Source organism: Cygnus atratus, chromosome 14, assembly GCF_013377495.2.
Source record: "Cygnus atratus isolate AKBS03 ecotype Queensland, Australia chromosome 14, CAtr_DNAZoo_HiC_assembly, whole genome shotgun sequence".
Taxonomy (NCBI): Eukaryota; Metazoa; Chordata; class Aves; order Anseriformes; family Anatidae; genus Cygnus; species Cygnus atratus.
Genome location: NC_066375.1, coordinates 2,510,005 through 2,529,575, shown reverse-complemented (window position 1 = coordinate 2,529,575; position 19,571 = coordinate 2,510,005). Strand labels below are relative to the sequence as shown.

At 46.4% G+C, this 19,571-nt stretch overlaps 1 protein-coding gene across 2 annotated transcripts in view; it reads left to right on the top strand.

The window, feature by feature from the left end:
- FSTL4 (follistatin like 4) overlaps positions 1-19,571 on the top strand; it is a 206,799-nt gene that overhangs the window by 87,414 nt on the left and 99,814 nt on the right. For both annotated transcript variants that reach the window (XM_035560769.1, XM_035560768.1), the window contains exon 4: positions 18,726-18,916. In XM_035560769.1, coding sequence (XP_035416662.1) covers positions 18,726-18,916 — 191 coding nt within the window. The remainder of the gene's footprint in view (positions 1-18,725; positions 18,917-19,571) is intronic.

Here is a 19,571-nt window from a genome sequence, read left to right as displayed (position 1 = left end):
TCAGCTGATGAGTGGCATCCTTTGGCACCCCAGAAAATCATGTTTAGATCACCTGAACCCACAGGTGGCTTCCTGAGAAGATCCTGGTAAATCGGAGGTACCCAGAGGCTGAAGAGGAGGGCAGCAGTGGCTGTGACCCAGGCGTGAAGGTGGTGGTGGGTCCCAGTGCCACATCATGGTACCGGTCGCGTTGTCCTCTGCAGTGCCTGAGCCTGGTTTGTGCGGTGCTGGGTAGGGTGGTGAGGGAGAGTTAGGCTGTTACGGAGTTCTTGCTCACTTGAGCATCAGAAAAGGGAATGGTAAAGCTGACAGGGGTCGCTCCCCTGGGCTAGAACCTTTGTGTTGCCCTCAGGATGAAATAAATGAGTATTTCACTTGTGAAGCTTGAGGACGACATAAATAGAGCATAGGCTTCGATAACAGGTACAGCTTATGAACGGCAAGCATTGGGTAGATTTTACAGGCCAGAGTGTTTATGTCTGAATAATTGCACTAAAGCAGAATCAATAACCTCTAGATTTTACAGAAATGCAGTACGTTGCCTGTCTGGCCCAAGTAACCATCACTTGGGTGGGTACTGAAGGACGCCTCCTGGCATTGCTGTCTGGCAGGCTGGGTAGCTAGTCAGTGGAGTACTTTGCCTTTTTGTGTGGTTTTAGTTTAGGTTTGAGTTTGTGATGTTAGTTCCATTAAGTTATTTAGGAGTTCTAATCACGATTGTTTTGGTAAGAATACATAGGCAGTACGCATGGTATGAATAAGACCACTTCTCATTATTTCTGTCAAATTTAATGTGCTTATATTATCATTCAAGATCCAGGTTTGAATTTAATACTGTTTAGAAAACAAATGCATGTCCAAATTGGTTCCAGATGTGATTCATTTCATTTTGTGTTTTTCAAGGTATTTTTAAAAACTGGTGTATGAATGTCATGGGAAGTTGCCAGAAGAGATAATTTATGATCCAAGTCAAGGAAACCAAAACTCTCCATCTGAAAGAAGATAGGATTTTTTCCGAAGTTTAGAAAGAACGCCTAATTACATATTTTAATGAAAGGAAAGTTCTTTCTGCTCTGCGTTAGTATAACGAGGGTCACGTGTAAACGGTCCTTGTGCCAAGGTGCAGTCGCAGCCAGGTGTTGCAGGCACTCGTGTTACGATGGCTTCAAGGGCAGCAGGGTGGGGCTGGACCAGCTCTCCATGGCCTGACTGCAGCTACCTGCGTGGGTGAGCTGAGAAGGGACGGGTCCCCATGGAAGAGCACCATCTATAGATCGCAGGGAAAGGAAAAGAAGCAAGTCCAACACAGGTGCAAGGGATGATTTGAAAGCTGATGTCTTTGACTCCTTAAGTGCCTCTTTTTTTTGCTACAGCAAATACTAATATTTCCTTTGCAGACTGACAAAATAGCAAAGCTGGGTAGGGTGGGGCTTTGATTTAACTGGTCTAGTGGGAGGTGTCTGTGCCCATGGCAGGGCAGTTGGAATTAGGTGATCTTTAAGGTCCTTTCCAACCCAAACCATTCTGTGATTGTATAATTAAGGGAGGACAAACTAAACAACTTGCGCTGCAGCTCCATTCCTAGGATTTTTATTTCTTTTACTTCAAAATTTATTTTTCTGAGAGTTTAAAGTTCCACATGCAGGGGACGTTCACTGCAGCAGCAGATGTACATCCAGAGCTTCAGACCTGGTAGGGACACAGCAGCCAGCTAGTGCAGTTTAGAGCACAATTTACGGCGATGAGGATGCCAGCACTGAATTAGCCACCAAACAGCTCCTCTGTGCCCTCATATCTCAGGCCCACTGAGAGGCTGGCGCACATTGGTGCTGCACCATAGCCTTGTGTGTGTTTGGTGGTATAAACGTATTAACACGATACGCGTGCCCTGCTGAGCTGGCTGAGTTTTGAGAGATGCTGCCACCATGTTCAGGAGAGTTTAGACTAAACCGTTTCCAAGTTTGTAGGTCACAAATTGATGCTCCCTAAACTACTTCTGGCCCTTAATGGGCAGGAAGAATTCTGTGACCTAATGTCCTCATAGCCTTAACCACAGTATGTGTTTGAGTACCTTTTAAGTAATCTCCACGCCTGAAGTTGTAAGGAGTAAAAGCAATCCCACCTATACAGATCAGTCTGTTTCCAGGTTCACAACAGATGCAGCTCTTCATTTCATTTTCATACGTTTAGTAGTCATCAAAACCTTTAACTAAAGTCTCGTAAAGGCAGTTCTTAGCGTTTTCCAATCTGCGTAATTTGAGGCCATTTGAGGATTTTGTATGCAGATGAGGACGTGCTGGTAACGTCTGCTCCCCAGGGGAGGAGTGACTTTCCTCTCCTACAGATGCAGGCAGTGGGGTTTTTGAGTAGTGATATTCATGGCCATGATCGTGTAATTAGGAAGAGATTTTAGCAGCAGCTTGTAAAAAGCGCAATTAAAAGTTGGCCCCAGCCCCTCCTCCCCCTTCCGCCTCCCAAAAGCCCTTGGTGTGAATTTTAGATATTTCCAAGCTCAGAGGTGGTCAGTGGCTGTTAGAAAAGCTGGGGTGGAGATACGCAATAGCTGCTGAAGTTGAAGCGCAGACATTGGCTTCATTAATAACATCTCATGATAATATCAACATAAACACGAAAAGGACAGTAGTGTTAGGAATTTGGCCGTGATGTTGTGAACAGTTCCCATTTTGTATTTTAGTGCAATCTCTGCAAGCTTTGGCACTGTTACAGCAGTGCCATCAAGGCAGGATGATGGAGGAGGGTGCTGGTGTCATCCTTCCTTAGCAGTGGCTGTAATCTGTCACCATTCTTATCTCCGAGGCTTCTGTAGCTGTAGGTTTTCAGCATTTCAGCCTTTGAAGGAAATACTATAGCTGCAGTCATTCCTTTTATGACTTAAAGCTGTCCCATCTGCAAATAGTTCTGCCAGGTGTGGTTTTAAACACGCTGTTGCCATCACCTTGAGCTGCTCTGCTCTTGTCTAGGGTTCCTCCCTGGTCTTCATGGCATCCTTTCCTCGCAGCGTAACGGCGAGGTGAGCATATGGGAAGTAAATTACCTGGGAATATGGCATTAGCCAAATGGCCTCTTATTAATGTTTTTCTTTCTTCACTTCCCAAATATGTATCCATGGAAAATACATGCTTTGGGAGCATGCCCCTCTCTGACAAGGCTTTTGTCAAGGTCCTTTGAGGAGTTAATAAATTAAACCCGAGAAAATTAAATGATTTCAGAGCCTCTTTGGCTTCTAGTACTGTTCCTGTAAAGTTCACCCTTAGCTTTCTTAAAATGTCTTTTAACCTAAAAGACCATAGAGATCTACCTGACATGAAAATTTAATTTTTTGGTAAAACTTCATGAATAGAAGCAGAGGAACTGTTTTGACATTTGAATGCCTCTAAGAAAGCAGTTATGACAGGATGCCACAAGGCTCCCAAGGCAGCAGGTGCTGGCAACGCGTTGCAGAGAGGCTGTGCGTAGCAGCACCGGGCTGTGTGCTGCTTTCCTGGGCAAAGGCACGTTTCATAAACCTGGGCTGGTGTCAACGGCTCGAGGCTTCCTATAACGGCTTCCTACAATCTGAATGTATGGAGGGAAGGGGAAAAGAGTCTGCTGGAAGGAACATGGGGTTAAGGAAAAGGTTCTTGTGGACCTGCATCAACGAGGTCATTAACATTTTTCATAAAGCAGCCGTGGGGACCAGCATTGCCTAATGGTTCCTCCCTGACTTGAGTGCAGAACAGACCTGCTCTGATCTAAAGGATAAGATTCATTTTGCCTGGTGATAAGTGTTGAAGCTAGAGGTCTAATCCCTACAAGCTGTCTGGGCTTTCTCTATCCCGCAGGACTGAGGGAGGTACCTTCAGCAAGCCACTCGTCCTGCTGTCTGGGCCGCCTCCTCTTACCTGGTGAGACCCAAGCAAGGAGCATTGGGGTGCCCCATGAGCACAGACAGCTCTGGGGCCAGCCCCACTCTCCTGTTGTATTTTACACGCGTCCATAATCTCATGGTTTGCGAGGCTGAAATGGCCACCCATGGCTGTCGTACTTGACCTTCTGTTCAGTATGGACCACAGAATTTTTCTCTGTAGTGGGGTGAATCATTCTTCTTTACGTAAATGGTTGCAATTAAATGATGGTGTCTGGATGAACTCGAACTGTTTGGCTGTGATTTCTAATTGTGATTACTTGCACATAAGTTGCAGTGAATGAACTGGAAGACAAAGGCACTAAATAACAGATCTTAAAAACATGAAAAAATGGTGACCTAGGGAGTGGTGAAGTTAGCCAGAGAAGAGTCTTCGTGTGTGGTAGGACAGGTTGATCAAAATTTAATGAGTACCATAAAAAGTGTTGCTCTGCTGATGTTTGCTGCTTTGTTCAGGGTCTGGTCATACATTGTGTTTTTCGTGAAGATGTAGGAGATTAGAAATGCTGGGCACAGTGATTTCCAAAGAAACAACTGTGTTAAAACTCATTTCCTTAGTTTCTCTATATGCCTGTGCAATACAGACATTTCAGGCTGCACAGGCTGAGTGGCTGCTGCCCTTCAGTCCCCTTTAACAGAGATCCAGATATGCAATCTTTTTAGATTTCATTTTTTTTTAGAAGTGTGTCAGGGTTATATTGTTGCTACAAATCTACTCATGAATGCAACTGTCGCATTTTCTATATGGTTCAACTTGCTAGATCGCTGAGGTTAGGCCAGTGGACTTCTGGCTGGTATCTGTGGGATGGCAGGATGCTACCTTACATTAGATAGCAATATCTTTTTCTTTTTTTTCCCCACAGCTCAAAGTAAATTTATTTGACAGCCGTCGACATATTTTCTGCTTGACTGACTGCAACTCAAAACATTTTGTGACTATCACAAATCCTAGCATGCGAAGCATAAAAATTTAGAATATTAGTTCTAAAAGTTTTCAGATGTTTGGCTGCTATTACATTAAAAAAAAAAAAAGAGGAAAAAAAGATCAAAGCTCGAGGACATTTTACTTGCTTGGAGAAACTTGAGCTGGGATCTTACTGCCACTAAATATGTATGACGTTGTAGCATCCTTCTCCACTGCGATATTGAATTTTATTCACCCCACTGTACGAAACCTCACAGTTTTAACCTTTTCAGGGGTTTGAAGTTCATTTGTGACCTGTGCTGTCTGGACACAGCGAGGTGGGATGTAGATCTCTGTGGGAATGAAGGCTGTCTGGGAATAAACCCAAGCCCCCGTGGTGCTGTGCAGTTGCCGTGCGTAAGGACCTGTAGGTGTGTCAGTCCGTCAGACAGCAGCTCCCCGGGGAGCTAAGGGGTATGTCACTTGTACCTGTCACTCGTGTTCTATTTAAAGCACTTGAAATAAATACTGAGAGCTATAAATAGGGAACAGAGATTGAAATTAAAAAGTTTCTTGGTGTATGAAACAAGTTCACCGCCATAGCCAGATGTATTGGCTGTAGTGCCCTTTGGGCAGGGAGGTGTTAGGAAGGCGATCTATTTGGAAGCAATTACATTTGGAAGACTATCCTGTAAATGGCCTGACCTCTTTTGGCAGAGCCTGGTGACGTGCTTTCCTCCCTTTCCCGGTGGCTGTCGGGACGCAGCAGGCACCGAGGGCAGGGCCTTGGTGCCTCCATCCTCTGCAGCATGGCCGTAATCTGGGGTTCCAGCTGCAGCTGAGGCAGACCTGGCAGAAATCCTCGTCCAAATTCCATAGGGAAACTTGGGGAGCCCCTTTCTTTGGGGCTGAAGAGCCTGTTTAGGCAGAGCACAAGCTGAAGCTTTGCGGGATGGGGACAGAAACACCAGCATGAAACTGCTGCAGGCAGCTCCCTCGGGGCCATCGCTCCTGGCGTCCCAGCCCTTAAGTCGTGTTAATTCCCTCCCAGCAGAGGCTCGGTGCAGTGCTTTTGCAGATCACAACTTAGCGATTTGTCATTCATGCTTTACCCTGGAATAGCTGTCACTCTTGAGGCTGAAAATCTTCAGGAAAAACATGTTTTCATCCCCTTATTTTTACCGTAAGAAGCTTCCCTCTGTACTTTAGCGACATACGTAATGAAAAATCCCACTGCCGACCGTTCGGTGTAGGGATGTCGTTATCTTGACAGGCCTCCAGCAGATCTACTCCAGAATTGTTACCCTGAACCATAGAAGGGTTATTTGCCTTGTCAGCAGCAAAGCACTTCCAGTGCTTAAACGACTGTCCCATTCATCATCCATCATTATAGTGCTTAAGAGGAGGAAAAAAGAAGTCCCACATAGAAACAGGAGAAAATTTATCCCCAAAATTCAGCTCGGTGCATTTGTGAACTTTTACTTATTCATTCTGTTTCTTGATCTATTTACTCCTCGTGCCCAAATTTAAACTAGAAATAAAAATTAAATTGTTTCTGTTGTCTGGGCTCCAGTGGGAGAAGAGGGCAGGAGGAGCAGCGTGGTGCCGTGTCGTTACGGTAAGTTAATACACGGTTAGCGAGAGCTGTAGGGCTGCCTTGGTATGGGCAGGTCCCGGCGTGCTTGTGTGGAGCTGGGCTGATCATTCTGGTCAGTTGGCCAAATTGGTGTGCTAGCGGACTCCTCGTTTGCACCCTTTGTCACACAGAAAGGATCCGATTTAACACTTTACCGATTCAGGAACTTCCATAATTGAGTGTAAAATTCTGACTATCCATCGCAGGAGGCTCTATTGCATTCTTGATTTCTGGGGTGGCATGTAGGGAGCAGCATGGTTATGATAACAAAAATCCAGCTTTTGGAATCCAACTTGATTTTGGAAACCCTTATAACTACTGCAGTGGCGTAGTTTTGACCTCATAAAATTCTGAAGGAGGAAGCGGGCTCTCACGCATACATATATGTACTGTAATGGTTACCCTTTAATCTGTTGTTGCTGGGCCAATTTAAGAGTTTTATGTGAAATTTCTTACTCTTTTTTATTTTTATTTTTTCCATTAGAAATACTTTTTCCCTCCTTGTGCATGTTTTCCTCTTCAGAAGTTAACATTTTATAATTGCCATAATGCCCTTTAGGATGTACGTTACGATCTACTAATGAGATGCCTTGGAGGTCTCCTAATGACATGCTGAACAACAGTCACGGCAAGTTATTATCAGCCCATTGCACACATTTGTAACAATAATAAATAGTTGTGCTTCCTGTAATCGTAATGTCCTTCAGTGCTTAGCGAGAGGATCTCAGAGACTTTGCAGTTCATGTGGGGAAGTGCAAGGTGGGGAAACGCATAAGATGAGCAGCGGTTTTGTGGCAGGTTTCTCTGAATGCTCTTGGTTATGAGACTCTGCAGGGACACACATTCTGGGGACGGTTACGGTGTTTCTTTATTGCACTCAAACTGAGGGTGCCGTGAGAGCTGGTTGCCAGCATGTGTGCATACCCTCTGCTCTCCCTGCCTGCAGGGGCAGCACTCGATGTCTACGTGCGGACATCGGTGAGAGAAACGAGGTAACCACAGGCAGTGACCGGTTCAGAATTGGTCAAAAAGTCGGTGTGATGGAGGATGAGCGGTCAGATCCTGCAGTCTCATGACAGAAACAAGAGTCTCCCCTAGAAGGGATGGGGGGAACAAATATCCAAGAAAAAAAATTAATAAATCTTCCCAAGTTCCTGACTCCATAAAACGTGGCCTGCAGTAGCCTTCATCTCTGGCCACTTTTCCATGCACACATCGTGGTACAGATAAGAAACCAGGCTGTAGGAAGCAAAATACCGTAGCCAGGGTGACAGATCCGTGGGATCCCTAATGCAGAGTGATGGGGAAGTGCTCCTTCTGACAGTGGAAGCCAGTGAATTGTTTAGAAAGGTAAATGTTTCATAGCACAACAGCATCAGTAAAATTTACATTAGTGCCAGAGGGTTTTAAGGTTTATTAAAGCTTCCAAATAATACCTTTTCTGTCTTGAAGAATTTGATAGATGTGTCAGTCAGCCATAAAAAAGTGAGCATTGGTTACATCCCAGAGGGATCCAGCCGATTTTGCTTCCTCTAATAGGAGTAAGGCAGAGGGCTGGAAAATGTCAAGCGGCAGGTTGTGTAGCATCATCAGCCGAAGAAGAGACGCAGAGCAGACGTAACATTTATTTAACAAAAGCCTGTTTGGTTTGGTTAGTAGGAGTTACAGGGTGTCTGGGGTACAGTTGTGTGGAGATTTTCCTTATGGAAATTCAGGATTGCTCGCTGGCTGCAGTAAGAAGGTGGCCACGGCTTTCTGCTCACTCAGGCCCATGGACCAAGTTCTTCCTTGTGGAACTCCACTGAAGTGCAGAGTGACCGTAGCTAACCGTCCTGATCACGGCTGTACGAAAATTAACCTGGTCTAGCTCAACGTGGCAAGTGGATGTCTTGTAGATTTTTGTCTTCAGGTGCTTCAAATGGCTGGAGAATTTTTTTTTATCTTTATTTTTATTTTTTCATAGTGCTTCCACATAAATAAAGTACTTCTCCCCAATTATTACCGTTTGACCAGGTCAATTCCCTTCATTTAAAACCCAGCATTTTCAGGTGCAAGAATTGAAGCCGAAGCACAGCAGCAGGTGTACGCCGGTGTTTACAAGCAGATGCATTGCAAAAGATTTTGTTGGCTTTAAAACAAGTCTTCCTCTTCTTTCCCTGCTGTTGTTTTTTTCCCTCGTTTCTTGTTTCCAGACCATGTTCATCAAACCAAGGATGATAGCTCTTTTTGTCCAGCTCCCGCTTTGCTTTCTTCTGTGCTTGAAGCCGTAATCCTCTGCTGACAACAACATCTGATGTTGCTGCGTCTGTAGTTAGCAGGGCCCCAGCAGATCTGTTTGGCCACGTTTATTTGCATAGTTTGTGTTTCGGTAGCACTTGGAGGCTCTCGCAGTGTTCCAGGAGCCCTCTGAATGCTTGGCGAGAGCCTTATCTCAGCCTCTGGACAGACGGGACGGGGCAGAAATGCTGATGGGAGCCTTCGCAGAAGGGTTTGTCCCATGGGAAGAAACCTCTTTTCGGCCCAGCCATGCTTACAGCAAAAGCACGAGGACATTTGTTGTTACTGTAGGCTGTTCGGGTTTGGGTTTTCGTATTGTGAAGTGTGATAACGGGACAGATCTCTCGTTTGTCAGACCACGAGAGTCCCGGGCCCCCAGGGGGGAGATGCAGCTCCCTCATAGTGCCTGGGGTGCCAGCCCCAGCACCTGCGTGGCATCAGCCCAGGCACCTCTCCTGACTTATGTTCTTCGTTTTTTTCCCTCAGCCTTTACAAAAAACTTGCTGCCTTCCCAGGCTACTTCAATACAGCGCTTCTCAATAATTGCATCAATTCATTACGCCGTGAGTTTGTTTCGGTTGGGATCTTAAGGAGGCATTCTTTCAGCTCATTTTCCTGTGTAAAACAGCTGTGTGTGGCATCTCTGCCTCTCCCACCCCCCCCGCCCCACCTGCAGCTTAGGATGCAGCATGTCTAATTTAGCTTAATAGTTTTCATAAAGGAAAACTACAGAGTCTGGAGGCATCGTGATTTGGAGAGAGAGCTCAGCAAACCCAGGGCTGGGTGCGTGTGGGTAAGATCACGTCTCTGTGCAGTGATGGATTTATAGCAGAGCAGGCTGCGTTGTGGATGAATTAATCATTGGACAAAGCCTGTTTTCTGTTTGTGAATCATGTATAATGCACTCCTGATTCCTGTTTCTGTGTTTGTGTTCACCAAATAGTTTGGATGAGCAGCACTGGGGTTACTTGCGAGCTGTTTGCCTTGACTGCGTTCCCGGTTCGTGTGCTTTGATACTCACAGCATCGTTCCTTCCGTGTGGTTTGACAAACATCTTTAATTTTTTAACAAGAAAATAACAGTCAATGCTCAGCAGGAGGTGACTAATGAACGGCAGTAGGAGTAGCCTTGCTTGTTTTGTGGTGGCACATAGAAAACTTTCCCAGTCCGGGCATCGCTGTTAGTTACATCTGTGTGCTAAGGGAGGCTTTGGGATTGCTGTCTGAGTGCGTCTTCGGGAGTGACGTCCTGGTGAAGAGAAATATAAAGGGTGCCTTGGGCAAGGTGTGAGCAGAGCCACGCACTGGTACCGGAATGGTGATGTGTAAGACCGAAGACTTTTGGTTTGATCTACCAGATAAATGCACAGCGAAATGCAGCGGGTGGAAATCGAAGCTAACAAATTAAAAATAAAATAAGTTTGCCCACAAATCGGGGACGTGCCTTTGGGCCTGGTACACCAGGCCATGACTCTTGGACTTCCCAAGAAGGCTGCAAATCCGTCCATCTCTTCTTGTGTCTGGGAGTGGGGTGTGTGCTCGTTTCGGCTTACGCGGTGTGGAAGGTAATGGTTTCAGGTAGGAGCTGAGTTGTTGTTTATTTTGGTTATAGCGAGTTTATGTCCTGATGCTGGAAGTTTTTAATATGGTTTAAAAGCTCACGGAGAAATAGATGGGTGCTTTTTCTTGTTGTAAAATGAAATATTGAAATAAATATATGCAGAGGCAAGTTTTAACTCTTCCAGGTTGTAAATGTCTGCTTTTTAACAGTATCTACTTTGTAGTATATATCCCATTCCATTTCTGTGATATATTCAATGAGCTCCCGGTTGCTGCTAAATTGTATATGGATATCTGATAAATGTACATCTTATTAACTGAAACATATCCCTAAGATAAGCAAGTTAGCTTGGGCTTTTATTGTTAATTGAATTTTTTCAGCAGTAGCAGCTGAAGGATTGCTAATGTTCATGAATTTGCATGATGTTGAACATCTGCTCCTCTTCGTGGGAACTTTAGTAGAGTTTCACTTAACTTGTAAATTCAAGTCAGGAGTAAAACAGGTACGCAGGCTTGGAGGGTTCAGGAGTGTGTAGAGCAGACGGGCAGGTAGCACTGCGACAGGAGCACGGTGCGATTCACCAGCTCTGCCAAAAAGTCACATCCACGGCATTCAGCTAGCTCTGTGCGTGGTGATAGTACAGGTCGTGGTCGCTGGCACTGTCTGGAGGCAGCAGGATGCTCGTTGGGTGTCATCAGATGTCACAGGAATGTCGCCGTGTAGTCACCTGCGGTCTAATGGCTGCAGGGCCCTGCCTGGTGCTTTATGGAAAGCGTTCTCTGAATGATGGAAAGTCAAATGGGTGATAGGACTTCTGAGAGATTAAAATTCGGGTTAATTTTTATTCATCCTAAATTGCAGTACTCAAACCTAGGACTTCCAGCCTATGGAAGTCAGAGCAGGGGAGGGTTCAGAGCTCGCAGATGTCTCTACATTGCAGGCAGTCTCTGAATTTCACAGAGCTTTCCTGATGTGCTCCTTAACCACAGGGAGCTGCTGTGCTTGCAGGCAGAGCACTCAGAAGGGGGATCTGTCCGTGTGCCTTGGTGAGAAGAGCAAAGTTTTTTCCTTCTTTCTAACCATGCACGAAAAGCAGGAGGGAAGTCCATCCAGTATCACCATGCCTGTGCAAAAAAAAAAAAAGAGCAATTAAAGGAAGAGGAAGATGGATAGAAAGAGACAGACAGAAAATTTGCATGGAGGAGTGGGGATTTGTAAGGAGACCCCTGAAGAACTGAAGTCATCTTTAATTTTCCTGTCCCTGTATGTATCTGCTCTGTCAGGTCAGACATGCCACAAGGCTGCGGATTAGGGGTGTAGAGAGTTCACGTAATCATCTTCCTCAGATTTGCCAGCCTGAGGTTTTGGGACCACATTTTCTCAGTTTAGGCATGCAAACGCTTTCATTTTGTATGCATGAAAATGGGCCGTTGCTGATAGGCAATTTAGCTGTAAACGGCACAAGAATTAAGGAGCTATGCTCATAAATAAATTTGTATCCCACAGCACTTTGGTTCAGTCCTTCTCTGATGCTTCTAACAATGCCACATAAAGCCTGAATAAAGCATACAAAAGGACGGGCTGTTTGGAGAAAAAAAACAATGACAACAACAAAAACCTTTCTCAAATTCCTTTAATTTTGCCCAGGAATGTTATTTTTGGTAACCATATCTCTTTTGCCCCATGGAAACAGCTGAGAAAACAAAGCTTGGTGCTCCTGTATCCCGCGCTGAATTTCTTCTTAGTGCTAGCAAAGTGCCATAGGAACAGCTGAAAATAGCTAGCACGGTCGAAGAGGAACTGTCAAATAAAATGACACCCCCGGTGCCTCCTGCCTTAGAAATGACACTCTTCGGCCTGCTCCAAGCTGCTCTTTATTACCGCATTGGTGCTGGCAAAGGGTTGCCTTGAAAATTAGTGCCGCTGGAGGTCACTTTGGGTGCTGGGATTTTCTACTGGGTTATTGTTGTACTCCCTGGGCTGCTCCTGCCCAGGCCTGGAGGGAACGTCCCTTGGGGGCTTCGGAGGGACAGAAGTCTGAATCGCCAGGTATAGCTTTTTGTGTGGGTAGCCACATGCTTCTGTGCTTAGCCTGGATCAGCTGCTCCGCTTCTGTCTTGGGTTTTATGGAAAGCTGCAGGTCCCAGCTGCTGTTTGTGGTTGTCCTCAAAACCAGCTCCACTTACCTGTGGGGCTCAAATCCTCCAAAGACTACTGTAGGCGTTTAGGTTCACCCCTGCTGTTAGGTTAGCTGCGTACCAGGGACTACGAGGTTGGTGCTCCATAAGGTGTTACCGTTTCATTTTTGATATTTAAAGAAGCATCGATGCTTCTTGCAATCATTGCATTGTAAGGCACCTTGCGAAATACTATTTTACAGCAAGAGGAGTTTACCCATCGGAGAAAGCTCTGCGTTTCCTTACCTGAGTTTCATTTTTATTTTAACTGCGTTCTTTCAAAGGATGGTTAATCCCCAGCCTTGCTGCTTCTCTGTTATCTGCCTTGGCTCAGGAGCGGATTGAAGATTGGTCAGGGATCCTACTGTAAAACCTGCTGCAATTCACAGAAACCAGGAGTAAAATTCTTAAAGAGGGCAATTATTGAGGGAGCTGGATTAATGATCTGTCATCACAGTTTAGCCACATTCACCACTGACCTTTCACAGAGAGGATGGTCTTGATAAATGTAGTTCATTACCAAGTTCTGACATGAAAACAGAATGGCACTCGGTGTTTCTTGGCAGGCTGATCAATATTTTATCTGCCAAAGCATGCAGAAGTGCTAAACAGGATGAATTACGTAGCTGCTGCAAAACAGAGCAAGACACAGAATTGCTCAGAGTGAGCAGAGCATGTAAATGTGACAGTTATTGGCCACACTTTAGCAATCAGACCCTAATGCACTGGATTTTTCTTTTACTTTTCTTCCGTTGTACTGTTTTTCTTTGCCTGTCATTCCTTCCTTTTTCAGTACAAACAGTGCCAGGCTTCACTGGTTTTGAAAGTGCTGTAAACAGATAAAAAGCACTTGTTTCTTCAGAGGGCTCCCAGGCATGGATGGGGGAATCGCTGACTTCCCTGCCCACAGGCATTGCCCTGCGGTCCCTCACTTTCGGCTCCCTCTCAGGGGATGGAGAGCCACTGTGGACTGCTTCTGGACGATGTATTTAATGGTCTATTTCTATAAAAATTTGCCAGAAACCCTCGTCCTTTGAGCTTGGCAAGTATGTTGAAGTTTCATCCCAAGAGCACAGGAGGGAGCTGCACCTTGCGTGAGGTTTGTTTGAAAGTCACCAGCGTTTTCTTTTCAGGGCTACAAAGCAGGATGTCAGGCTCACAGGAGGGATACGGGCTGACCTCCAGCAGTGTGCTGGGAACAAAGGCATCCCTGCCCAGGGCATCGTACCTCTGGACGAAAGGCATGCAGCTTTTCCTGGGGAAGGCTTATGTGCGTTGTACAAAGCGTTGCTGTCAAATTAGGTTCTTGTTCAAAAAGTGGAGTAGCCAGTGATAGAAGTGATACAGAATCTCTTGGAATGGGGAAGGTGGCCTTTTTATTCTTTTAATTTAAAATAAATTAATAAGCTGGAATGCAAAGACACTGGTATTACATGCTGTTAAAAAAGTTAATTAAAAAAATATATAAACCTGTGCTAGCAGATCAGCTTTTTAATTTTGATGTCAAGTGTCTGCAGTATGCCCTTAGCTCTCCTCTTCTCCTGGAGTCAGCAGAATAAATCATAGTGGGGTCGTGGCTAACACAGACAAGCAACGTGTGACTTCTTTTTCTAACCAGTCCTGATATAAAGTAGTGGAGAAATATGACCAAGTACGTAGAGACCTTGTGTAGGACATGAAGTACAGAAGGGCATTTCTCAGCCTGTCCCAAATCTGAGTTTTTGGCTCTCTGTGCCTTGGTTCCCAGCTGGGAGGTGGAGGTGGTGCAAGTCAGCTTGGACAAGGCTGCAGCTGGCAGTGGTACAACACGGGTGCTTGAAACGCACACAGCAGCATCTCCAGTGCTCAGAAATCGAGCAGGGACGAAGCCCTTGGAAACCCTTCTCAGAAGAGCGGTGTGCAGTCCAAGAGTCCCAGCTCCGACCAAGCCAGCTCTGGAAGCACAAAGCTCGCTTGTCTGGCGTCTGTGTGGCTACAGCTGCGAGCAGAACCCGAGTCCCTGGGATGCGCTAACAAGGAAACCTCACCGAGAGGCATCCGTCAACAACACCTAGCAATGAGGGCAGTCTGAGATGAGATAAACTGCTAATGATGAGCTCATGTTGTAAGGGAAACTGCTGGGGGCACTTAGCGAAGCGGATACAAGAATGGGAATAAGTGAGAGGGCATAAAGATGATTTTTCTGTGATTTTTTTGTTTAACAGCTGTGGCTATAATACCTGAAAGAACAGCAAACATACGAGAGACAGCAGTGCTGCCAGAAACCTAGAGAGAGAGTATTTAGTTGATAAAGCTGGTGAATCCCAGGCACAGTGTAAGAAGACTACAAGTGTCACTGACAGCAGGAGATGGAGGGTGGGAAGGAGTGAAAACACAGAGCCATCCTGTGCAGGACCTGTGCACCCAGCTGCAAAGGGCTGGAAGCAGTCTCCATAGGGAAGGTAGCTAGGTTAAAAGATGAAAGAATAATGTCTAGTAAAGGAGGGGAAGGACACAACAGGAGGGCCTAGCCGGCCTTGGCATTGGCTTGCCAAATGGTTCGAGTTGCCTAAATGCCTCTCCTCCCTTCCCTGGTGGAGAGGAGGGGCAGGCAAAGTTTTTCAAGTCTTTCAAGACTCTTCAAGTCTTTTCCTGCCTCCAGGAGCGTTTTTCCCCACTGTGTTTTTTTACTGCAATGAGATTAAATATATAAATTATACATATATATTTATATGCACACGCACTTTAATATAACAATTTGAGTGCGTTTTCTTATCAATCTTTTAGTTCCCCAAACAAGCGCCAGTTATTGCTCTCACACCTCTAGGCCAGACCTCTGTTGCTGTTTCTCATTATTTGCCCATTGCCGAGTGGCCGTGCCTGCCTTGTTCTGGAGCGGCTGCTTGTGCGTCACTGCAAGCCTCAGATGTCACGGGTGTCAGGGGAAAATTGTCAGAGGTGTGAGACCCGTTGAGTCTGTCACGTTCGTGCTGTTAAGAGATGCCGAGGGACCTGCTTCCAGCGGAGCTGAGGAGAGTCGTTTTCTCCAGAGGAAAGGGGAGGTAATGAGGTTTCGGAGCAGCCTGAACAGGGGCGGCACACATCTTCTGACCTCCCGACTGTGGCCTGTGCTAACAAAATGGGAAACTGAACTGATTTTTTAAATAGAAAAAAAATCATATTTGTTTTACTGCTGGTTTCCCTTGCTGTGTATGCGGTGGTGTGGCGTTACCCTGCCCCTTGGGATGGGGCTGCGCTGGGTGGCTGGGCCATGACAGTGGACGTGGGGGTAGTAGGTAAAAAAGTCTTTTGAGTGAGCGTAGAGCAGGATTTGGGATGTGCTGCTCTGTCCTCCTGTCCTCTGTGCAGCTCTGTCCTCCTCCACCAGTTTCCCTTATCTCACTTTTCGCATCTTATTCTCCTGGAGGCTGCGGAGCGGCCTGGAAGTCCCCAGCTGGGCACGCCTGCCTTGGGCTGTCCTGCAGCCAGGGGAGCCGAGCCCATGCGTTCCTGAGGGGAACAGTTCTGTGGTGGCTTTGTTTTCAGAGCATGGAAAACTATGGAGGGTTGTAAGGAGGCGAAGGAGATCGCTGTCTCCCGGCTCACACCACGGTGTGCATCCGTCATACTACTGGTGGGCTCTGGTCAGGCCCCACACGTGCTGGGAGCTGCGGAGTTTGTGTTCTGCTCCTTGCAGATTCCGCGTCTGCTGCGGTTAGCTGGGGAGTTTCCAAGTATAAACTTAATAAGGTGAGAAGAAGGGGTGTTAGAAGAGATGAAGGGGCTTCAGAAGTACTTGGGTCCTCTCCCAGTTCTGCCTTTTGTGGTCAGAAAGAGGGTCAGGGTGGAGGTGAGTCGGGAGGCCAGCAGGGGAGAAAGGCTGTCTGGATGGGCAAGTGCTGCCCAGGCCACGGTTAGGGGAAAAAAAAAATATGCAGAAAATCAAAGGTCTGAAGGCTATAAAGAAAGGAAGAACTGCTTTGTCATATGCTACTGGCAAAATTTGTTAGGAAGAAGAAACGAGAAATGCAAAGGGAGGTGTCAGGGCCGGGTGGCTCTGGCAGCTGCGATGCCTGCGCTGAGGGGGGACGAAGGCCATGGGTCAGCGTGCCCGGGTGTCACCGGGGGGCTGCCTGTAGCTGTGCCTGCGCTCACGGAGGGAAATCGCAAAGCAGAAACAGAGGGGGAGGCAAATTGAATGATTTCCCTGTCTTCATTAGCCTTACATACATCTCTGGGATTAAGATTTGACTAGAGAGAAAGGAAAACTCCATCTCAGAAAAAAGCCTCTCTTACTGAAGTAGCTAAATCTGTATTTATGACAGGATTGCAAAATTGCATCATTACACGGGAAGAAGCAATCAATTTTTCTCTTAAATAAAACGTGATTGGAAGAACGAAATTTCTTCGTGCTACTTTCAGAGTAGCCATCAAATGGCCTGATGTTGGGGGCGGGGAGGGAACAGAAGTAATAAACAAGACTAATAGCAGCTGGGTAGCCGAGTAACCTCACTTTTTTCCATGAGGTGAGACTGGTCCCACGTTCCTGGAACCAAAAGCTCCTCAGAGGTTGTTTAAGAGAGAAGGAAAAGAATTGGGGCTGCTCATATCCCTGAGCAGCGAGGAGCTCTCTGCGCTAGAAGGGCCTGAGCTCAGGATGGAAAATGAGCCTGGTCTCAGCCGCTGCTCGTAGCAGTGGGGCACTGACCCGAGCGGGGCATGCGTGCCCAGCCCCTGTGACCTCCCTCACCTTCTCCAGTCACGGTGGTTTTGAAGTCGTGAGCACAAAATAGGAAAGGCGCAAAAAATCTTGACACTGGATGGGTTTGCGGTCAGAGAAATGCCTCCCACCTGGAATTTTAATTGGGTTTCAGTTGGAGCGGGACCAGAGGACCAAAAATGATGCAGCCCAGCAATGAAAGGACAGGAAAACTAGCAATTAGTGTCACGGTCTGCTGTTATTTTTCAGAGGAATAACGTTTGAAGTCTTTGGGGAACTGATCTTCAAGAGCATTGTCCCTTAAACTGAGGAGAGATCCCTCAGATTTAATCCAACAGGGTCAGAGATGGGAGTTTAAATGTAAAAGTTGTTTCGAAAGCACCACTGCAGAGGGTAAGCGCCCGGAGAAAAGGGCATCTAGCGGGAGCAGTGGATGTGTGGGCACTGCTGGTGGGTGATAGCTGTTGCCAGCACAGCACGGGGGCAGCTGGACCATGGGGGTGCTGCTCCCAGGTCCCAGAGTCCGCCAGGATCCTGCCAGGCACTAGCTGGTGTGGTTTACACTAAAACAATTGCACCAGAAAGTGCCCGTGCTTCCTTCTGCTGAGCTTTGCTAGACAGCAGTTGAGCAGAAAAGGGCAGCCACATCTTACACCACGTCAGGCACGTGGATATGTTTCTTCTCTAGGAGGAGGCCTGTAAATCAGAGTGAGGCATTCCCCAGATAAGAGCCACCGAAGAGCTGGCGGCTGCAAGCACAGCAGGAGCGGCTTTCAGGGTCACAAAGGTTCAGTCTGATTCCTCCAGCCAAGCTGGTGTCGCTTCAGAGTGAGTGACTTGAGGGCTTTTCACCGATAATGATATTTTCCATGGTCAGAGGCCGAGGAAGGCATTTATGTCAGCCTGCAGCGGGGCAGCGTGTGCGCTTTGTGGTGCTGCAGGCAGCGGTGACAGCCCAGCTGCTGGGGCTCCCTGCAGCTCTGCACTCCTTGCTGCCCTCCCTCCGGCCAGCTTACCACCTTGTGCTGGGTTTGAGAATTCCTCTTCTTAAACCTTGAGAGTGAGATGAAGTATTTAGTGTCGCTATGGGTTTTGTGCCTCATTAACCCCATATCCTGGTTTTCATAGGTTGGTCCCGTATTTTGCATGGGGTTACACTTGTGTGCCATTTGCTTCTCAGAATTTTGTATTTTTATTTTATTTACTTTTTAATCACAGAATAGATTAATTTAATTAATCTTTAGAAAAATGCAGAGCAGATGTAATATGGGTGGGAATTTCAAAGCCAAATATGGACGTCTGTAACCAAAGCCTTATAACCTGGAAGGTAACATGCTGGAGAGCTTCTCTGACAGCAGGATTTAGAAAAACTGTCAGCTATTACAAAAGGTGATGACTACAGGAGCTGCTAAATCACACATCTGAGCGGTGCCATATATGCAGACAGCCTGTCTTTGACCGTGTCTTATTTTTCCCTTTAGAAGTTCAGTTCTTTAAAAAGATGAAGGTGAATGTACGCGGTCCTATAACGCAGTCTTATCTTTTAGGTGACACGTGTACAATGGCGAACTACAGCCGGCTCAAAAGCATCCTCCTCGACCTGCAGGCTCGTCGCCGGAGCCCCCCGAGCAGCCTGGCCGCGGACAGAGCAGCCCAGAAGCGCTTCTTAGTTGAAGATCTGTTCAAGCACTTGGATGTAAACGGTGACAGGCATCTCAGCAGCTCCGAGCTGGCTCAGGTGGGTTTGTTGTTCGATGAAAACAGAGTTATGAAGCGGATTGTGTTTTTCATTCAAAATGTGAATTGAGCGTAGCGCAGAGGAGCTCTTGTGAGAGCGGTCATTTGTATCTGTCTGTCCAGCAGCAGGTAGGGGAGGAAAACCTGCTGCAGCCTGCGAGTCTTTGCACATCTCTGGGGAGATGGTGGTGTCTCAAACACTTAAAGCTCCTCTACAAACAAAAACATGGCAGCTTTCCAGCCCCATCCTGGCTCCTGAAAATAGATAATAATCCTCACTGCTAACAGTCATCTTCTGAAGTATTTCCAGGTAGCTGGCTTGGCAAGAATTAATTTGGATTTTTGGATGTAAGTTAGGAAGAAATCCCTTCCTTCTTCTTCTTGCCTTCTGGGCTGTGTATTAGCATGTAGTAACACGACAGTGTCTTCAGAATGTTTTTAACAGGTTTATTTTCCCAGGATGCCAAGGCAGACACTGAAATGTCGATTAGCTGATCCTAATAACATTTGAAAAGGTGAGAGCTTGAAGAGACTGTTATTTCTAATCATGGGCCTGCTGTGCTGTTGGAATTCATCTAACTGTTAGTGAACCAGCACAAGCACTTGAACCGATCACTGTGTGTCCTCAACTTTACTTTTTTTTCATGCGAAAACAT